The sequence below is a fragment of the Carassius auratus genome, chromosome 37 (assembly GCF_003368295.1).
Source record: "Carassius auratus strain Wakin chromosome 37, ASM336829v1, whole genome shotgun sequence".
Taxonomy (NCBI): Eukaryota; Metazoa; Chordata; class Actinopteri; order Cypriniformes; family Cyprinidae; genus Carassius; species Carassius auratus.
This window is the reverse complement of record NC_039279.1, coordinates 13,240,111-13,256,777: the sequence shown is the minus strand read 5'-3', so window position 1 is coordinate 13,256,777 and position 16,667 is coordinate 13,240,111. Positions and strand designations below refer to the sequence as shown.

Sequence of the window (16,667 nt, the reverse complement as noted above, 5' to 3'; positions counted from 1 at the left end):
TGGGTGTTGTTTTGTCTGTACTGTGGCACATGCCCCCCACCAAAAAGTGTCCTTGTATTTTTTGTACTAATATGGATATATGTGATTAAAATGTCTTTCCTCTGTGTAATGTATAGAAAGCAGCTCACAATCTGATCTGTTTTACATAAAGTTCTTGATCTCAATCAGGGGCATTCCTCTGACTCTCTGAGATGTTATGGTTTGGAAAAAAAAAAAAATTCAAAGTATTGTGTTAAATTCACTTAAAATTTACCTTTTCAATTCAATTCAAATGTCAATACAATTCAAACAATACACATTGTTTCAAAGCAGCTTTAAAGAAAATGCATGTGACTACAATTTAGAGTGATCTGTTACATTTTGTTTCTTGGACTGTTGTATAAAAATCAATATCATGTTTGTGGTCGTGCTATTTAAACAGAACAATAGTCTACACAGTGTTAATAATGACAAAATATACAGACCATTTACAATTACGTACGTACGATATTACAATGAACATAATATTTAGAGCCAATATATACTGTAGGACATATGCGCCTGTAGGTGGCGGTAATGTGTAACAGTGTACGCTGCAGCAGACAACTTGCAAGAGAAGAAGAACATCAGGAGGGCTGTTTGAAAAGATCCACAGAAACTGCGCGTAATATTTATATCTCTTGAAAACTATATTTGATGATGTTTTAATATATCAAAACGAACGACATTTTTAATCCTTATGAACAAAGAACATCAAGGTAAGATAAATATATTAATAAGTACTCTGATGATACAGCTTTTTGTGGCTTTTTAGTCCATCGATTCTACCCCCTTCTTTTATAGTTTTGTTTATATTGGTAATATATGATATATAACTGGTAATATATTGAGGAATTAGGGTCCAACTGTGTTAACACATGGAAATGTGAGAAATCAATAGCAATAATAAAGAAGATGTTTACAATTACTTGCTAGGTTCTCAAATTATCTGGTTTCTTGTGCTGTAGTGTATTATAAAATCTCAGGAATTTTAACATGTGTTTGTTAATTATTGACCCTAAAAAACAGCTACAAGGAGATTAAGTTTCATATCAATACACCAAAGTGTTGATATACAGCCTTTTTGTCATTTTGCAATCACATTCGTTGGTCCATTAGATATGCTACACATAAACACTGTACCTATACACAACTAATCTACTGACAGATTCTGAATATGAATATACCATATATAAATGTTTACCTATACATAGACTGAAAAAAAACAATATATAGACTATACGAATGCTTCACATAATACTGTACATGTGCAAAAAGAAACATCGTAAGTCAAACAACTGGCTGGGGAACAATGAAAGATGATTTGTAGTGCATTAGCATGTAAACACATATTACTGTATCTTATATGGGATTATGTACACACAGCAGTGTGTTTGAAAAGTGTCTAGTGTGCATAGAGGAGAATTGCACAATTAATATTATTTTTTTTACTTTCAGACAGTTTTTTTTCTGTGCTGTGGTAAGGTTGGGGTGGGGGTGTTTGGGGGGTGGATGAGGGGAGATGGTCCATGTTTTAGTAGGCAGGGGGTTTGTGTGGGGTTTCAGAGGGCTTGCACAGCCTGGGGGAAAAAGCTGCTGAGCAGTCTGGCTCGGTCTTCCTGATGGTAGGAGCTGGAAGAGACTGTGGGAAGGATGGGTGGGGTCATTCACGATGCTATCGGATCATCGTGTGAGGAAAATGTCCAGGATGGAGGGGATAGGGGCACCAATGATCTTTGCAGCTGTGTTCACAGTCCGCTGGAGGGTCTTGCGGTCTGCTGCACTACAGTTCCCGTACCAGACAGTGATGCAGCTGAGCAGCACGCTCTCTATGGTTTCTCTGTAGAATGTGGTGAAGATGGGTGGAGGGAGACTTGTTCTTTTCAGCCGGTGGAGAAAGTGTAGCCACTGTTGTGCCTTCTAGGAGAGTGACATGGTGTTTGTGGTCCAGGTGAGATCCTCTGTGATGTGCACAGATTTAAGTTAAGGCTAAAAATAGCTCATAGCTCATAACATCCTTTTATCACTAAACTTGTTTCTAAATCTGTGAACCGTTAGGAGTAGTGGAGAGGACTCCTAAGTCATGAAGATCAAGCCACAAACTATCTTCTTTTGAAATGTAAACATTTTAGAAACATTTGACAATAATGAGCATTTAAAACGGTATATCGCCTTAATTGCAGAGTTATTATGACTGTTGTAGAACTTGTTAGGGACAATTTTCCTTTGATTAGCCTATATCCTTGATTTCATTTACCAATCAGGCAAGAAGTAACAGCTCTTCTTACACCCGGTTTGGTTTTCTTTTACGTGTGCATGTCTTACTATCAGTCATGATTATTCTATTATGTTAATGAAAAGGCTCTTAATATGCATATTCACTTAGTGTTTACAAGAAGCATACATGTAAGAGGCTAACAATTAGCTCAACATATACTTATTTAATTAGTGACTCTTAGCCAATATTTAAAATATCACTGAAAGAGCCTGCCCCATCAGCCAATCACTGTATGCATAGTAAGTTAAAATGCTGACATCATCCATAGCAATTTGGTCAACCCTTAGTAAAAGTTTGTATTATCAGCTTTGTGAATTGGTTTTGAGAGAACACTCTTAGCTAAAAACTTTTACTGCTAATTAGGTGAACTCTGTTAATGGTAATAAAATGTTTTGTGAATGTGGGCCCTGATTTTAAAGACAAACATATTCTGACTAATGGCACACACCTATTTTTCTAAATATTTTATTGATTTACTACTAAATCATGAAATGTGAAATCCATACTCCGCTACAGTAAATACTCAAGGAAATTTAAATAATTTTAATTTCACTCTTCATTGGCAAAATGCAGTACTACTAGTTGTCACCAGTGTTAAATGTGAACACCACTGAATCTGATGTTCTATTGCATGTCCACACTTTTAAAAGATATCTTTATTGGTCAACAAACTAATTTACCTCTGCATACATAGAGCTTGGGAAACTATGTCACTGCGCATTGCATTCTGGGTAGTCACGGCCATTTTTGGGGACACGCTCATCAGTAAAAGTGAAAGTTAAAGTGACATGACATACAGATCAAGTGTAAGATTACATATAAAGAAAAACTCAACAAGGAAGCAAAAATGCGGTATTTAGAAAAAAATCAAGACAATCAACGAACTCAATCTGCACGAACACAGTGGTCGGATGATCTTAAAGAGCTGCCGCTCGTAACCTTCCCCAATGTGTTTTCTTACTTTATTTGTAGTGTCAGAGCGTACATCTCTGATCAGTTTAAAAATGATAAATCTCTCGAGTCTCACCTGCAATTTACAAATGGATGGGTTGCAAAACCTTCAAATTTTCTGCATCAACGAGCGGAAAACTGTTGTCTGCACAAAGGTCTTGAATTAATCAATTTTAACAATTGGCTTTTGCTGTGTACCTTTTTCACTTACTACATTATCTATGTTCTTGATACTTGAAGGTTACTGTACTATACTTGAAGGATACTTGAAGTGCACTGAACGTATAAATTAAATAATCTTCCTTTTTTTTCAATTTTCACTGCCCTACCTGTGGTCTTGATACTTGTTTACCTAATTACCTTTTATGTGTTACACTGCCCCTTTACTTTTTAATATGCGTTATTGTAAACTGTACAAATTAACCTCCGTGTGTTATGATGCACAAATAAAGAGATACAGAATTGATACATTTTGCCGTTTATTACTGTAACAGGTGGTATGCAATATGCATAACACTGATAATGCAGGAGATGTGGTTCATGCATAGGTAACATTTAATGTAAGTCTGTCAAATCGATTAATCACATCGAAAAAAAAGTTGTTTATATAACGTACATTTCTGTATATTTATATATATATATATATATATATATATATATATATATATATATATATATATATATATATATATATATATATATATAAATGCACATATATACATACGTGTGTATATTTCAGACCAAAGGGACAATCCTTCTTTTCCTTCTTACTGCTGCTAACCAAGCCATGTGACGCCGCTTTGTTAACTCGGAGACCTGAATTCAAGGTGCGGTTTTCCAGCGGGAAAGCTGAAAAATCACACTCCATTCAAATTATTTTTCCATGCCGTTCATGAGTACGAGTATGGCAGTTAATTACACAACAAGCTTTTACCATTGTAACTTATTTTTTAGCTGTAGAGAGCAAACAAAACAGTCTATTATCAATCCAATACAATGCATACAGCAGCGTCCGTGTCCCAAAGTCCCAGAATGCGTTGCGTTGCTGACGTCATGTTCCCAGACTCTCTCTCTCTCTCTCTCTCTCTCTCTCTCTCTCTCTCTCTCTCTCTCTCTCTCTCTCTCTCTCACTCTCTCTCTATATATATATATATATATATATATATATATATATATATATATATATATTATTAGGGGTGTAATGGTACGTGTATACGTACCGGACCGTTTCAGTTCAGGGTTTTCGGTACGGTGCACGTGTGTACCGAATGCAATATTTTGTGTGCGGAACATATACATTTTCGTGTTTACAAACGTAACGTATTACTTAACATACTAACTTAACATATTAAGTGGCGGAAGTCTCCGCGTTCAGCGCAAATCCCGCCCTGGAGCTGATTCTAAGGCCGGTGACACACTGGCTGCGTGGCGTTTCTGCTGCATGTCAAAAAAAAATTATAATCTTGCAGAATGTTATACAATATAAAATAATTGAAGAGTTTGGTTCCAAAACACTATAAATGCATTTTGATTAATTTGAGTAAAGAAAGTGGCAAGATGAAAACACTGTTTTCCATTTCAAACTTTCACATAGCATCTTTAGGTTATAATAACAATAAGAATTCAAATCCAGATTTGATTTTCAAAGATTTATTAGACTTTTGTTTTTTATCATTTCCCCTCCAAAATGCAATAAATCCATGATAGTTTTTTTTATGCAATAAATTCATGGAATCAATATGAAAGTTATTTTTCATATTGAATGACAGCCTCTGAACTTGGTTAATACCAATCTTGTACACAGGAACTGGACTAAAAATACATTTATCAGTCATCATGAACAAGGACATGAACAACAATATCACAATAGACCACAGAAAGTCCAAAATGACATTTAATCATTTGCATTCATCTTTGCCATGTTACATTCATTTAGTTAAGTGCTATGTGCTGTATTAACAAAAACATATATGGCATAAATAAAAACACTGACAAGCTACTCAATATCGCGTTCATAATCGAATGCGAATCATCTAATGAACGCAATATAGTGTAGCTTGTAAGTGATCTACGCTCTGTGTATTAAATGCATCTGAATAATTTCCATCTGAAAGCACATGGAGATTTACTGGTACTATTAATCACAGAACTGGCTTTATTGACGTGATGCGTATGATAATCACATGCGATTTATCATGCAACCCTTGTTTGTTGATCACAAAGTACAAAGTAGATGAGGAAAACTAGGATGGCAAGTGTATTCAAAGCACCGCCATTACTGTCTAGAGTGGGTGGAATGATGCGCTGTGATTTGTTGAGCGGATATATCACATTGTGCAAAAAAGGAAGACTGGCGTTTGTCACGGTTTGGAGAAAACATGAACTAATAATTCTGTGTATAACACACTTTGTGTAAAATTAAAATCGTTACTTTCAATACCATCCAGATACAATAGAAATTTTGGCGGAAACTCAATAAAAGTAAAGAAATGGAAATATATATTTTTATTTTTATTTATTTATTTGTTTATTTTAACAATATAAATATTTGCTATCACTTCTTAACAATTTAACCCATTCTTGGGTTATGAATATTTTAAAATGTTTATTCAAGAAAGAATCCTGAAAAAAAGTATCACAGTAGCACAACAGTTTCCAGTAATAATAATAAATCAGCATATTAGAATGATTTCTTAAGGATTATGTGACACTGAAGGCTTTGCATCACAGGAATAAATTAGACTTTAATGTGTTTTAAAATAGATAAACGTTACTTTACATCATAATAATATTTCACAATATAAAATTGTATTTTTGATCAAATAAATGCAGCATATGAAACTCCTTTAAAAAAAAAAAAAAAAACATTAAAATCATTCTGATCCCAAACATTTGACCAGTAGTGTATATTTAAAAATAAATTAATAAATTAAAAAAAATAAATTAAAAAAATAAATAAATGTAGGGCTACATGGACTTAAATCTCATTCATAACTTAACCTAATGTGTTAAAAATGGCATACCACAAGCTCATGTGAGTTTTGGATTGCAAAATATTAATAAAAAGTCTTACCTCTTTGATATGTATCCGTCCATTTCTTTTATGCTTTTTTTTTAATGACCCCTTAAAGTGTCCTGATTTGCACAAACAAATTGGAACGATTTAGACTTGAAATTTAAAGGGATAGTTCACCTAAAAATGAAAATTAACCCATGATTTACTCAGCCAAAAAAGCCATTCCAAAATGAGAATTGACGAACGTGGAAGCAGAACAGAACAAAACAAATCAAAACACCGGTCATAAATTAGAAGTACAAAATGAGGATTTGTAAAAAAAAAAATAATAATAATAATAATAATTAGAGGATTTCGATATATATGCCAAGAGAAAACTGCTCCTAAAGAAAGGCTTACAAAATATACATTTATGTATAAAATATTTAGCCAGGTAAAAAATAAGGTTGAATACATTGCAAATAAGATTGAATACATTGACTGTTCACTCTAATGTGTATACCCTAGTAACATTTTCTTATTTCAAAGAAATATCAGGAATTATCCCACACACACAAAAAAAAAAAAAAAACACTCAGTATGTTTTTCCAGAGATTCTTATTATACTGACAGTACCAAAAAAAAAGAGAAAATCTTCAGTTTGGTGAGCAATTTACATCAAAGCCATCAGAACTAAACCATTGTAGAAAACACTTTGTAGAATAGCATCGATGTAACATTTTATAAGACACTTTTTTTTGTGTAGATGTATATTGTCATATTGTCATATGACAAACATCGGTTAATCATCTTATTTAGAAAAGCATACAAAAGTGGCTTCAACCAAATGGCAAGATCTGACCTGGTACCAATGGAAACATTTGAATTGGTTGACGGTGTAAATGCAACCACTGAAACACAAAAGACTGCAGAGTATACGAGAATTTGTTATATGCATGCAAAATGTGAAGCTGCTGTATTTATAGTTCATCGTGACTATATACAAGAATTCAGTTCACATAAGACACATTTTCATACATACTGTTCAGGAGATATTGCTCAAAATGCATTTAGCTTTATTGCTTCCCAATTTACTATTAAGGACCAAACAACCATCCTGCCAAGTTTCAAATCTCTAGGTCTTTTGGGCTGCCGGATGCAGTTTTGGGGTACAAACCAATATGGTTTGTAGCACTTGAGCCCATAATAACAATTATATTTAATAATAATTAATAAAGAAATTCAGTTATTTTTGAAGACCCTCATAGATGAACTGAAATGCATAAAAACATTGCTAATCCTGTTTCAGATCAAATAATGGCTGGAGAAATTTCGGGCAGTTTGAGGGGTCAATCCTTCTACCTGCATGTTGTGAAGAGACATCAGTCCATCACACTCGCTGACATCATCAGCCGTCTGGGAGGGGTGAGAGATTTTATTTTGTCATTCGTCTGTAAATGAAGGACAAAACAGGAGTTGTAGTAATTTTTTCCCTTTATGCAATGTGATGTTAAATGGTGCATCTCATCCTGTCTGTTCACTGTTTCCTATAGAAAGTGGACAGTTTTCTCACCAAGGATGTCGATGTGATTGTGACGGGAATTAAAGAACCTCATAGTGATTTGCAGGTGGATGGTTCATGTACTGCAGGGGGGAAACAAAGTGGAGCCCCCAAACCTCTGGTATGTATGCAATTCTTCATTTTGTTCTTGTCTAGGTCTAGCATATAGTTTGATGTGCTATCATTAGATTATTTTAGGAGCTTTTCATGCTCTTCAGTTCTGGTTCCCCCCAAGGTTATTTTTTTTAAACCCAAATATTTCGACAGTTTTTTTTTTTTCTTGCCGCAGTCACGTTTGTCTTATTCACAGAGGGTATGAAGGCTTTTTTTTTCTTCAAAGCTGCTTTAAATTGGTATATTAAGAAAATGCTATAGAGGAGAATTGAAATATTTCTAAAAGGTTCAAGCAGGGAGGTTTAGTAGCTAATAATGTCTTTTAAATGTCTTTTTACCCTCAAGCTTTGTGGCAGTCGTGGAAAAGCATTACTGGAAAAAGCAATCCACAGAAATGTAAGTCCACACAGAAAATTCCCTTTCTTATTTATTTAACTTCAATGCAATGTGTTTGTGTGCATGTGCTCCTGCTTATAGTCTCAAAATGAATCCTTCATAATCTTAATTTACATTGACATTTTTTTAAAAGTTAAAGGATTTGACAAAAAAAAAAAAAAAAAACTGCACTACAGGGCTCCAGGCTAACATTTGAAGGCATTGGCACTAGCGCCACGATATGGAAGCAGTTTAGTCTCAAATATAATTCACGCAAAAAACACGATTCACACATGCATAGACAATTTCACATGCATGAAACCTAATTCACGTACACACAAAAAAAATTCACGTGCGAGAAAAAAAAAATATATACACAAAAAGCAATTCACATGCGCAAAATAAAATTATATATTTTTAAAATACATTTCACAAATGCAAAAAACAATTTGTAGATATACAACTGTGCACAAAAACCTTTGAATGTTTAAAATGTACAAGTGTCTGAATGTACGAATAGTCATTTACGAATACACTCGTTTTTGTGTGTAAGCTCAATTGCACATGTGGAGGCAGTGTGAAGAAGCCCATTACTACTCGAACCTGTGCAATCCGCTTGCACTTGGATTTAGACCATACTTCGGCCCAGTGGAAAAAAAGGTTGAGAACCACTATATCATATATAGTTACAAATTAAACAACGTTTCTTAATATCTGATGTTGTTTATCTTGATCGAACTATATTGCTTCATTCGTACACACTGACCTAACAGACATCAATTTATAAAACAAGATTATTTAGAATTATAATTTCACAACTCTCAAAATGTTACTTTTGTCTTTACAGGTCTTTCTTTTTACTATCCTGATTGCAGTTTAATTTATAATTACTGTAACTGTCCTGTTACAACTGTATTTTGATTGAATGTGTAAACGATAAAATGTGTAAACTCAGACTTTTATGAAATAAACTAAACTCTTACCCGTGCTTCCCGTTCTTCATTCGCCATGCTGGATTACTGATGTAAAGGCTTAATTTCCGTTCTAATTAATCCATATTGCGCAAAAGGTGCGCAGAATCGTGCTCCTTGAATGCACTCAGTGGTTTATGATATGATTGGTTGAATGGTAAGCTCGCATCTGATTGGCTAAAGAGTATGACGGACCCACGTGGGAAGAGAGCTCTGCCAGGAAAATCACAAAAACACACACACACACAAATCCGAGTGGATTCATAGTAAATGACGATTCGTACATTCAGACACTCGTACATTTTATACAACTGTGCACAAAAACCTTTGAATGTTTATCTACAAATTGTTTTTTGCATTTGTGAAATGTATTTTATAAATATATAATTTTATTTTGCGCTTGTGAATTGCTTTTTGTGAATATTTTTTTTCACGCACGTAAATTTTTTTTTGTGTGTACGTGAATTAGGTTTCATGCATGTGAAATTGTCTACTCATGTGTGAATCGTGTTTTTTGCGTGAATTATATTTGAGACTAAACTGCTTCTATACCACGACAGATGTGCCAGGAGAAGATTTGGTAGCGCTGAATTTTGAAAATGCATAATCAAAAAATTTTCACTTGTGCTTTCTGCCCTTTGAACCCAACTGTATGTTGTACCAAATATCTGGTAGCCAATACATTTATCTGATGTTCCAAACATGACAATAATGTATAGTATAGCAAAAAAACATGTTTTTGCTCCCTTTTAAAAAAGGTATGTTTTTTTCTTTCTTTTTTTTTTTACGAAGCAATTCATGTTTTTGAATCGAGCATGCTTAATATTGGATAAATCCAATCTGACCCCTTCAGATGATAACATACTTTTTGCTCAGTCATAATAATTTCCGGATTAATGTTAGGACCTCTCAGTTCTTTGATTTTGCATTTTTATTTATTATTATTGGTTGAGTGTCTTTGGTTGTTTGTAGGAGAAGTATCAGAGCAGTGTGCTGGCGAATGCTCGGTTGTGGGGAGTCAAGGTCTACAATGTAGATGGTATCCTTTCATTTACCTGCTGTAGAGGCCGCTCAACAATATTATATATACGAGTCACATGGGCTGATCTTGGAGTGGCATTTTGAAGTTTGACAGCCCCATTCCTCTTTCACATTCATCATACTTAAACGTAAGGATTTTTAAATATTTTTATGAATTCATACATTCGTGTGAATTCAAAAAGTCAAAATGGGGTTGGGAATGACATGTAGTCACAAAGTAAAGACAATTTCAGTATTATATGACCTTGCCAGTTTTTTTTAGTTTTTAGTTGTTTAATAAGTGAAGCTCAGAAAAAACACTTGGTTACGAAAGCATTATGTTAAGGATCATGTAAGAAAATGTAAAATAAACCTATCAATAAAACTACAGCATACCTGTTCCTCTCAGTTACAAGAAGTCAACACTAGAGAGCACCATATGTACAGTTTGATTTTACATTTCAATGAATGTGGGATTCTGCTCATGGACTCTTTTGTGAACCCGTTATTAAATAAGTTAGAATCACAGTTAAAATTTGTACTGTACTGTGAGTGCTGTTTTTTTCTTAACCTAAATGACAGAATTTCTAAAGTTCGTCAATCATCTAAATGAGAAAATGAAGATAGCTAAGGTAATTTTATTAATTTTAAATTTTAATTAACACTGTTATTATGAGTTGCTTACGAAAATGATTTTCTTATTCACACTAATTTCACCCTTTGTTTCCGAACAGAAAAAAAGAAGCAAACTAACAGCTCCTCATGTGAAAGGTCTGTACTACAATTGTTTTATACTAAATATAAGTCTAGCTTTAATATTTTTTTACACCTCTGTACCTGAGAAACGTGAGTGTAGATGTGGCACGTGCTCTGGAGCATTAATACATCTGTGTCTTCATGCAGCTGGAGTTTTGAGAAGTCCTTATCTGAAAGTGGAGGACTCCATTCGGTGAGTTTTAGAGCTCAGTCTCATTCTCTTAACTCTGCTTTCTGTTTAGATGTTAGTTTAGGTACTTTATACTGTATTTTACACTGTGTTTTATTTTAAGTGAAACAATGGTATGTCTCAGCCTCTGACTGTGTGATCAAATAATGAGTCAAGAAGTTGTCCGTTGTAGCTGATATCAGTTCTGGTTCATTCGTGGCTCTGAAAATGGGAAGTCAAGTCTTGTATATTGCATTGTGTGTACAGTATTTTTGTGCAGTGTGCTCTGTAAATAAACATTTTCTAACAAAAAGTGCAAAGTAACAAGTCCAAAAAAAGAAAAATGCACAAAGAACTTCTACAGAGATTTTTCTCTCTGCAGATTTTTTCTAGACATTCTTTTCTCTGTAATTTAAGGGTGCACACTATTGCTGAAAAACACAATCACTACTCAGCAGTCAGATGTCCATATGCACAAAGGCACAGATCCCTAAACAAGATCATATCTGCAGATGAAACTTTTTTTTTGTTTAGTTTTCATTTTTGTAGAAGCATTTTTGAAATTTGAACTAGCACCTCATGACTACACGTTATGTACGAGAAGCTGCAAAAGACACAGGCACAAGTGGAAAGTACAAAACATGGTGAGATTAAATTTTAAGTGAATATAATGGCCGATATATTGCGTCACTAAAAATGATTTAGGTCATGTACATATATTGCGTGATAAGTCTATGTATTGATTATTGCGACAGGCCTATTTTTCTTTATTATTAAATTCCCAATAACTCTCTGTTTTAATAAACAGTATGTTATACTTGACTATTTCCATTGTAAAACTGTTTTGGTCTCCAGTTCCATTAACATGGTGAATCTTTCAGCTCAGGTCACTGTAGATGTTTTAGAAAAGTTAATTATCAAAATGCATGCAGCACCCTTGAGGCGGAAAAGGTATCAGAAAGGTATCCTTTCCCTCCACTGCTGAGGATCTGTGTGCACAGAGCACACAGAAAAGAACTATTTTGTTTAGAGTCTGTTTGGCACTGCTGTCAGAAATTGATCCTACAAATACTAGATCCTGGTGGATATGGGTGATTAAGTCAATGTTATACATTATGCAGTACATTTATTTTTTTTACATACCACAAATACTACAATGACATGTAAACAGCCAGATGAAATGTCATTTCAGCATCCTTAGCAATAAAACACAAATACATTTTCGCATAGTTTTCATTTTTTGGCTAGTTACAGCAGATCACAGCACGTTTTCCCTCATTCAAATTTTGACATTTTAATCTGAAATATTAAGAAATGTTGGTATCCATTTATCATCTACTTAACCATTTCCCAATTTAAATGTTGTTCAAAGATGATTTTTATTTTGTTAATCCTTATGGTTTTGGTTTTAAACAGGAAGTTCAGACCATTCTATGCACAGACTCTGAGTTTCCCAGTGATGAGTTTTTCAGGAAGATTTAGCCCTTTTGAGCCCCTCATTCCTCGGCAGTCTGGTAGAAGCAAGGATGTAGATTCCAGCGAGGACAGTTTTAGGTATGTTCTTTGTGTTTTGAGAAGTTGGAAATTAAAATCTATATTGTCACTTTAGCCTGCAATTATTTTTTTGTTTGTTTTTTATCAGGAAGAAAGAAGCTAGTATCAGCTGCCGTAAGTTGCTAGTGCCACTTACTGCAAGCGCCACACGCAAAGGCCCAACTAAGAAAAGTTCAGGCTATTGTGAGTGCTGCCACGTGGTCTACAAAGACCAGTATGAAGTGAGTCAATTTGGTTTTTTGTTTGGAAAAATTTAGTAACGGACAAAAAATTCTGTAAGATCTTTTCATATTTACTACAAGGCACTGTTTAATATGCAAACTTTTGATTTAATTTTTGACATCAAATCCTCTTTGATTTTTAGCACTTGCTGTCTGAAATGCATCGTTCTTTCATTCAAAATGACAGTAACTATGCTGTAGTAGACCAACAAATAGCTGCCATGGTGGCTAGCTTTGTTTGTAATGCAAATCTAGAGGTGGATCCAACGCCAATCAAGTAAGTGGCAATTATACAAATGCTTTCTTTGCTTTGAAGCAGTTCACATGATATGTTGACTTTTACTGTGTCTCGTTGACAGTACAACATTGAGTGTAAGACTTTTTCTCAGTATTCACTGTGTTTATTCATTCCCCTCAGGTCATTGACAGGCTTCTCTCAATTACAATTGTGTAATTTAACTGCGACTGTGCAGAATACTGTCAGCGAGAATGAAAAATCTCTTCAGACTCCACTGCATCAAGAATGTGATCGTCTACTGGCAATTACTGACAACAGAGTAAACCTCTTTCCTAAACCTATCCAGAGTCCACCTGGTCAACCAAATGCAACCTCGCATCCTACAATGCAAAATAACACTCCTGATCATGGCAATGTGAAATTAGACCTCTACATCAGCTGCACCACAGATGTTCAGGACTTTCAATCTGGTGTTCTTTGCATGGATATAGTACCACATCACATTCCTCCAAAATCCCAGTCAATAGAGAAGAAACCCAAAAGCCTCTCTTCTGTCATACTTTCAGAAGCTCCATTCAAAATGCTCACTCTAAGCTCTTCCGGAGAAATCCCACGCATAATCTCTGGTGGTAGAAATGTTCCTGAATCTCAGGAACGAGGTGAAGGTGGTCATAATCTACATGTGTTGCATATGCGAAGGGATCTTATACGTGGTATTCCTAACACAGTCAACTCTAGAAATCAAAAACCTGATTGGGATCATTGTTTAAAAATGTGCTCAAAAAGCCCTAAGATGCTACTCCAGCGAGGTGAAGATGATAATTCTGAAAGTTGTGGCCAGTATCCGTCAGCCCAAGATATTTTTTGGCCTCCAGAGTTAGGCATGTCTTACTTTTCATTTCCACATATTTTACCATTTCCACACTTGTCAGATTACCCATTTTCTATAGTTTGCTTAAAAAAGCGCTGCAGGACCTTCACTCCAAGTCCAAAACTTGCCAAGAGAAGAAAGATTAAAGAAAAGCCAAACGCAATTCAGGGGGGTTGCAGTGATTCCTGGATAAGACCGTACTCATCTGTACTTTCCACCATGACATGTTTACCGGTCTCCAAGGTGGGTTTTACAACAGAGATGAATAATCAAACTGGAGGTAGCATACTAGCAACCCATGAATCATCACTGAATGAGTCATCTCTTGTGAATCAGATCCCAACACAGCCTTCCCTAAAATATTTTTCTCCCAGTACCCATATTTTGCCACATCAAGTTGACCAACAGGACAGTGCTGCAAATCAACCCTGTGTCCATGTTAAGCAGTCGCATGAATTGTCTCCAATCAAAGATTCAGTGGAATCCCAAATAACCACTTACTCATCTGATTTGGACCCTCCTCGGTTGGTTCCATTTTTCCACGAAGACCATCAACTCCAGCGCCATCCGTTTCATGATCCCCCAGAACTGTTACCATTTTTTTGCCATACACCAGAAGATACTGTCCATACATCAGTAAATAAAGCCTCAAACAGCTCATTCCTGTCACACTCTGGAGCCTCTGTTTGCACTGAATCTGCTCTCCTCCCTAACCTCACCTGGTCCACGGGCTCTTCTGAGTCAGATTGGGATTCTGGCCTGTTGTCATGCTTTGCGGCTGGAGTTCCTCTTCAGAATAAAGGGGCACATGACGACGTGGGTCTGTTATTACAAAAGCCACACACTGGTATGCAGGATGGGAGCTATACATCACGGTTGTGTTCCATACTGCAACCATCTTGATTCACATCATTGGGATTGAAGTTGCACCAATCCAACAATTGTGACTGTTGATGAATTCAATGTTTAAAGCATTTTCCATTCTCGGTAGTCTTTATTTTTCAGTTCTGCAATTAAATTAAGATGACTACTACCATTACTTGTGAAATAAGACTAATGAATAACGAATTAATTGTTTGTTTTTAATAAAAAAGATTTATTGTAGTGGTGTGCCTAAATTTTGCAGCTAATGTATAAATAATTTCCTATTTTTCAAATATGTTCTATTCATGAAGACTTCTCAAACAATTTTTTTTTCTGGATAATGAAACCATCTTGTCTTACATAAATATTGATTTATAAATTTTTCTTAAGAATATTGAACAATGTTTGTCTCTCAGTATGCAATATCTCACCAAAAACAACTAGTTTTAATTAACAGCTAGCAAGTATTTCATGCTTTTCTCTTCGAGTGACCTCCATGACCTCTCTTATGGCTCTCTCTTGCCCTGAGTGTTGACCATGACTTTTCAGCGGAAATATCCGGGAACATGTGCTGGTATTGAGAATTTAATGAGGCTTTGCTGGAGGGGCATTATCGAATTAGTTTAAGTGCTGTGTCTGGCCTCGCTCCAGTTTAGAGGCAGTGTTAATGGTAGAACAATGCCGTGGTGGTTTTTTGAGAACATGCAGGATAGGATATACTCTGAAGGCAAAAATCATTTTTAAAAGACATTTCAGATTTCCTGTAAATGTGCATCTATTGCGGCGGCATGACTGGTCCAGTGGGGAGTGTTTAATTATTTAATATCAATATCAAGTCATCTTTTAGTGACAGAACATTCCTATTACAGAGGTTCTGAAAGGAGTATATAGAGCTTGTACCACTGATGTAGAATGACTAAAACCTTGCACTTGAAGGATTTTCCATAAAAACTAGAAATTACCTTTATGAAGGCCTTAAGACAGTTATACATGTTTTAAGGCAAAATCCTTAATAAATGTAGAGTTCTACAATAATGTTTTATTATTGTTATTTAGCAGTATGATGAATTATTGTTTTGATATCTGTACACTTGTATTTTACTTCTTTAGGTAAAGCATTGACTTGTTTTGAATTGAGTTATTTGCTAGTCTGTTTACTAGTTTCATCTTTCTTTCTTGCATGTGATATGATAATAATATGGTATTTTTAAAAAATCTATTTGATGTAATTCAGTCATTCTGTGGGATGCTGTATCATACAAGGAAATGCACTTATTTTGACCTTCCATTTCCAGTGTGATGAATGATTGAGTAGCAACCAATCATTTTTAAACATATAATTTTTGACTCGCTGTTTGATCGAGCAATGAAACGTTAAGACATTCTTTTTCTAAATGGGCACTACTCAAAACATACAGTACTTTTAAAATGCACCCATACTGCATAGTCCTTTACTAACTAGTTTTAAAATGTATTTAAAAATATATATAAGTAGGTAGCATGCCATCAATCCATTCTGCCATAGTTCTGATTTAAAAATAAATAAATAAAATGATGCTTACAAAAGCTATTTCTATTTCCCATATTAGTCCCTGAATAATGTGCCACGTGCTGTTCACTATATAGTCTATGTATGCTTCAGAGTTGAGATGAGCATCATGGTTTTATGAGTAACTAAAGATTAGTGCAGATCGATTTAGTCCTCAGGCAT

At 34.9% G+C, this 16,667-nt stretch overlaps 1 protein-coding gene across 2 annotated transcripts; it reads left to right on the top strand.

Moving 5' to 3' along the window:
* Positions 1 to 587: 587 nt before the first annotated feature.
* On the top strand, positions 588 to 16,365 carry dbf4b (DBF4B-CDC7 kinase regulatory subunit). 2 transcript variants are annotated; one of them, XM_026222911.1, is made up of 12 exons: positions 588 to 737; positions 7,552 to 7,667; positions 7,796 to 7,924; positions 8,263 to 8,313; positions 10,236 to 10,302; positions 10,866 to 10,915; positions 11,018 to 11,054; positions 11,187 to 11,232; positions 12,625 to 12,762; positions 12,851 to 12,983; positions 13,127 to 13,260; positions 13,402 to 16,365. In XM_026222911.1, exons 1-12 carry the CDS (start codon positions 719 to 721, stop codon positions 14,993 to 14,995), a joined length of 2,514 nt encoding a protein of 837 aa, XP_026078696.1. In that variant the 5' UTR covers positions 588 to 718; the 3' UTR covers positions 14,996 to 16,365. The 2 variants fall into 2 exon arrangements, with proteins under 2 accessions (XP_026078696.1, XP_026078697.1); XM_026222912.1 differs by lacking the exon at positions 588 to 737 and adding an exon at positions 1,576 to 1,969.
* The last annotated feature ends 302 nt before the right edge of the window (positions 16,366 to 16,667 follow it).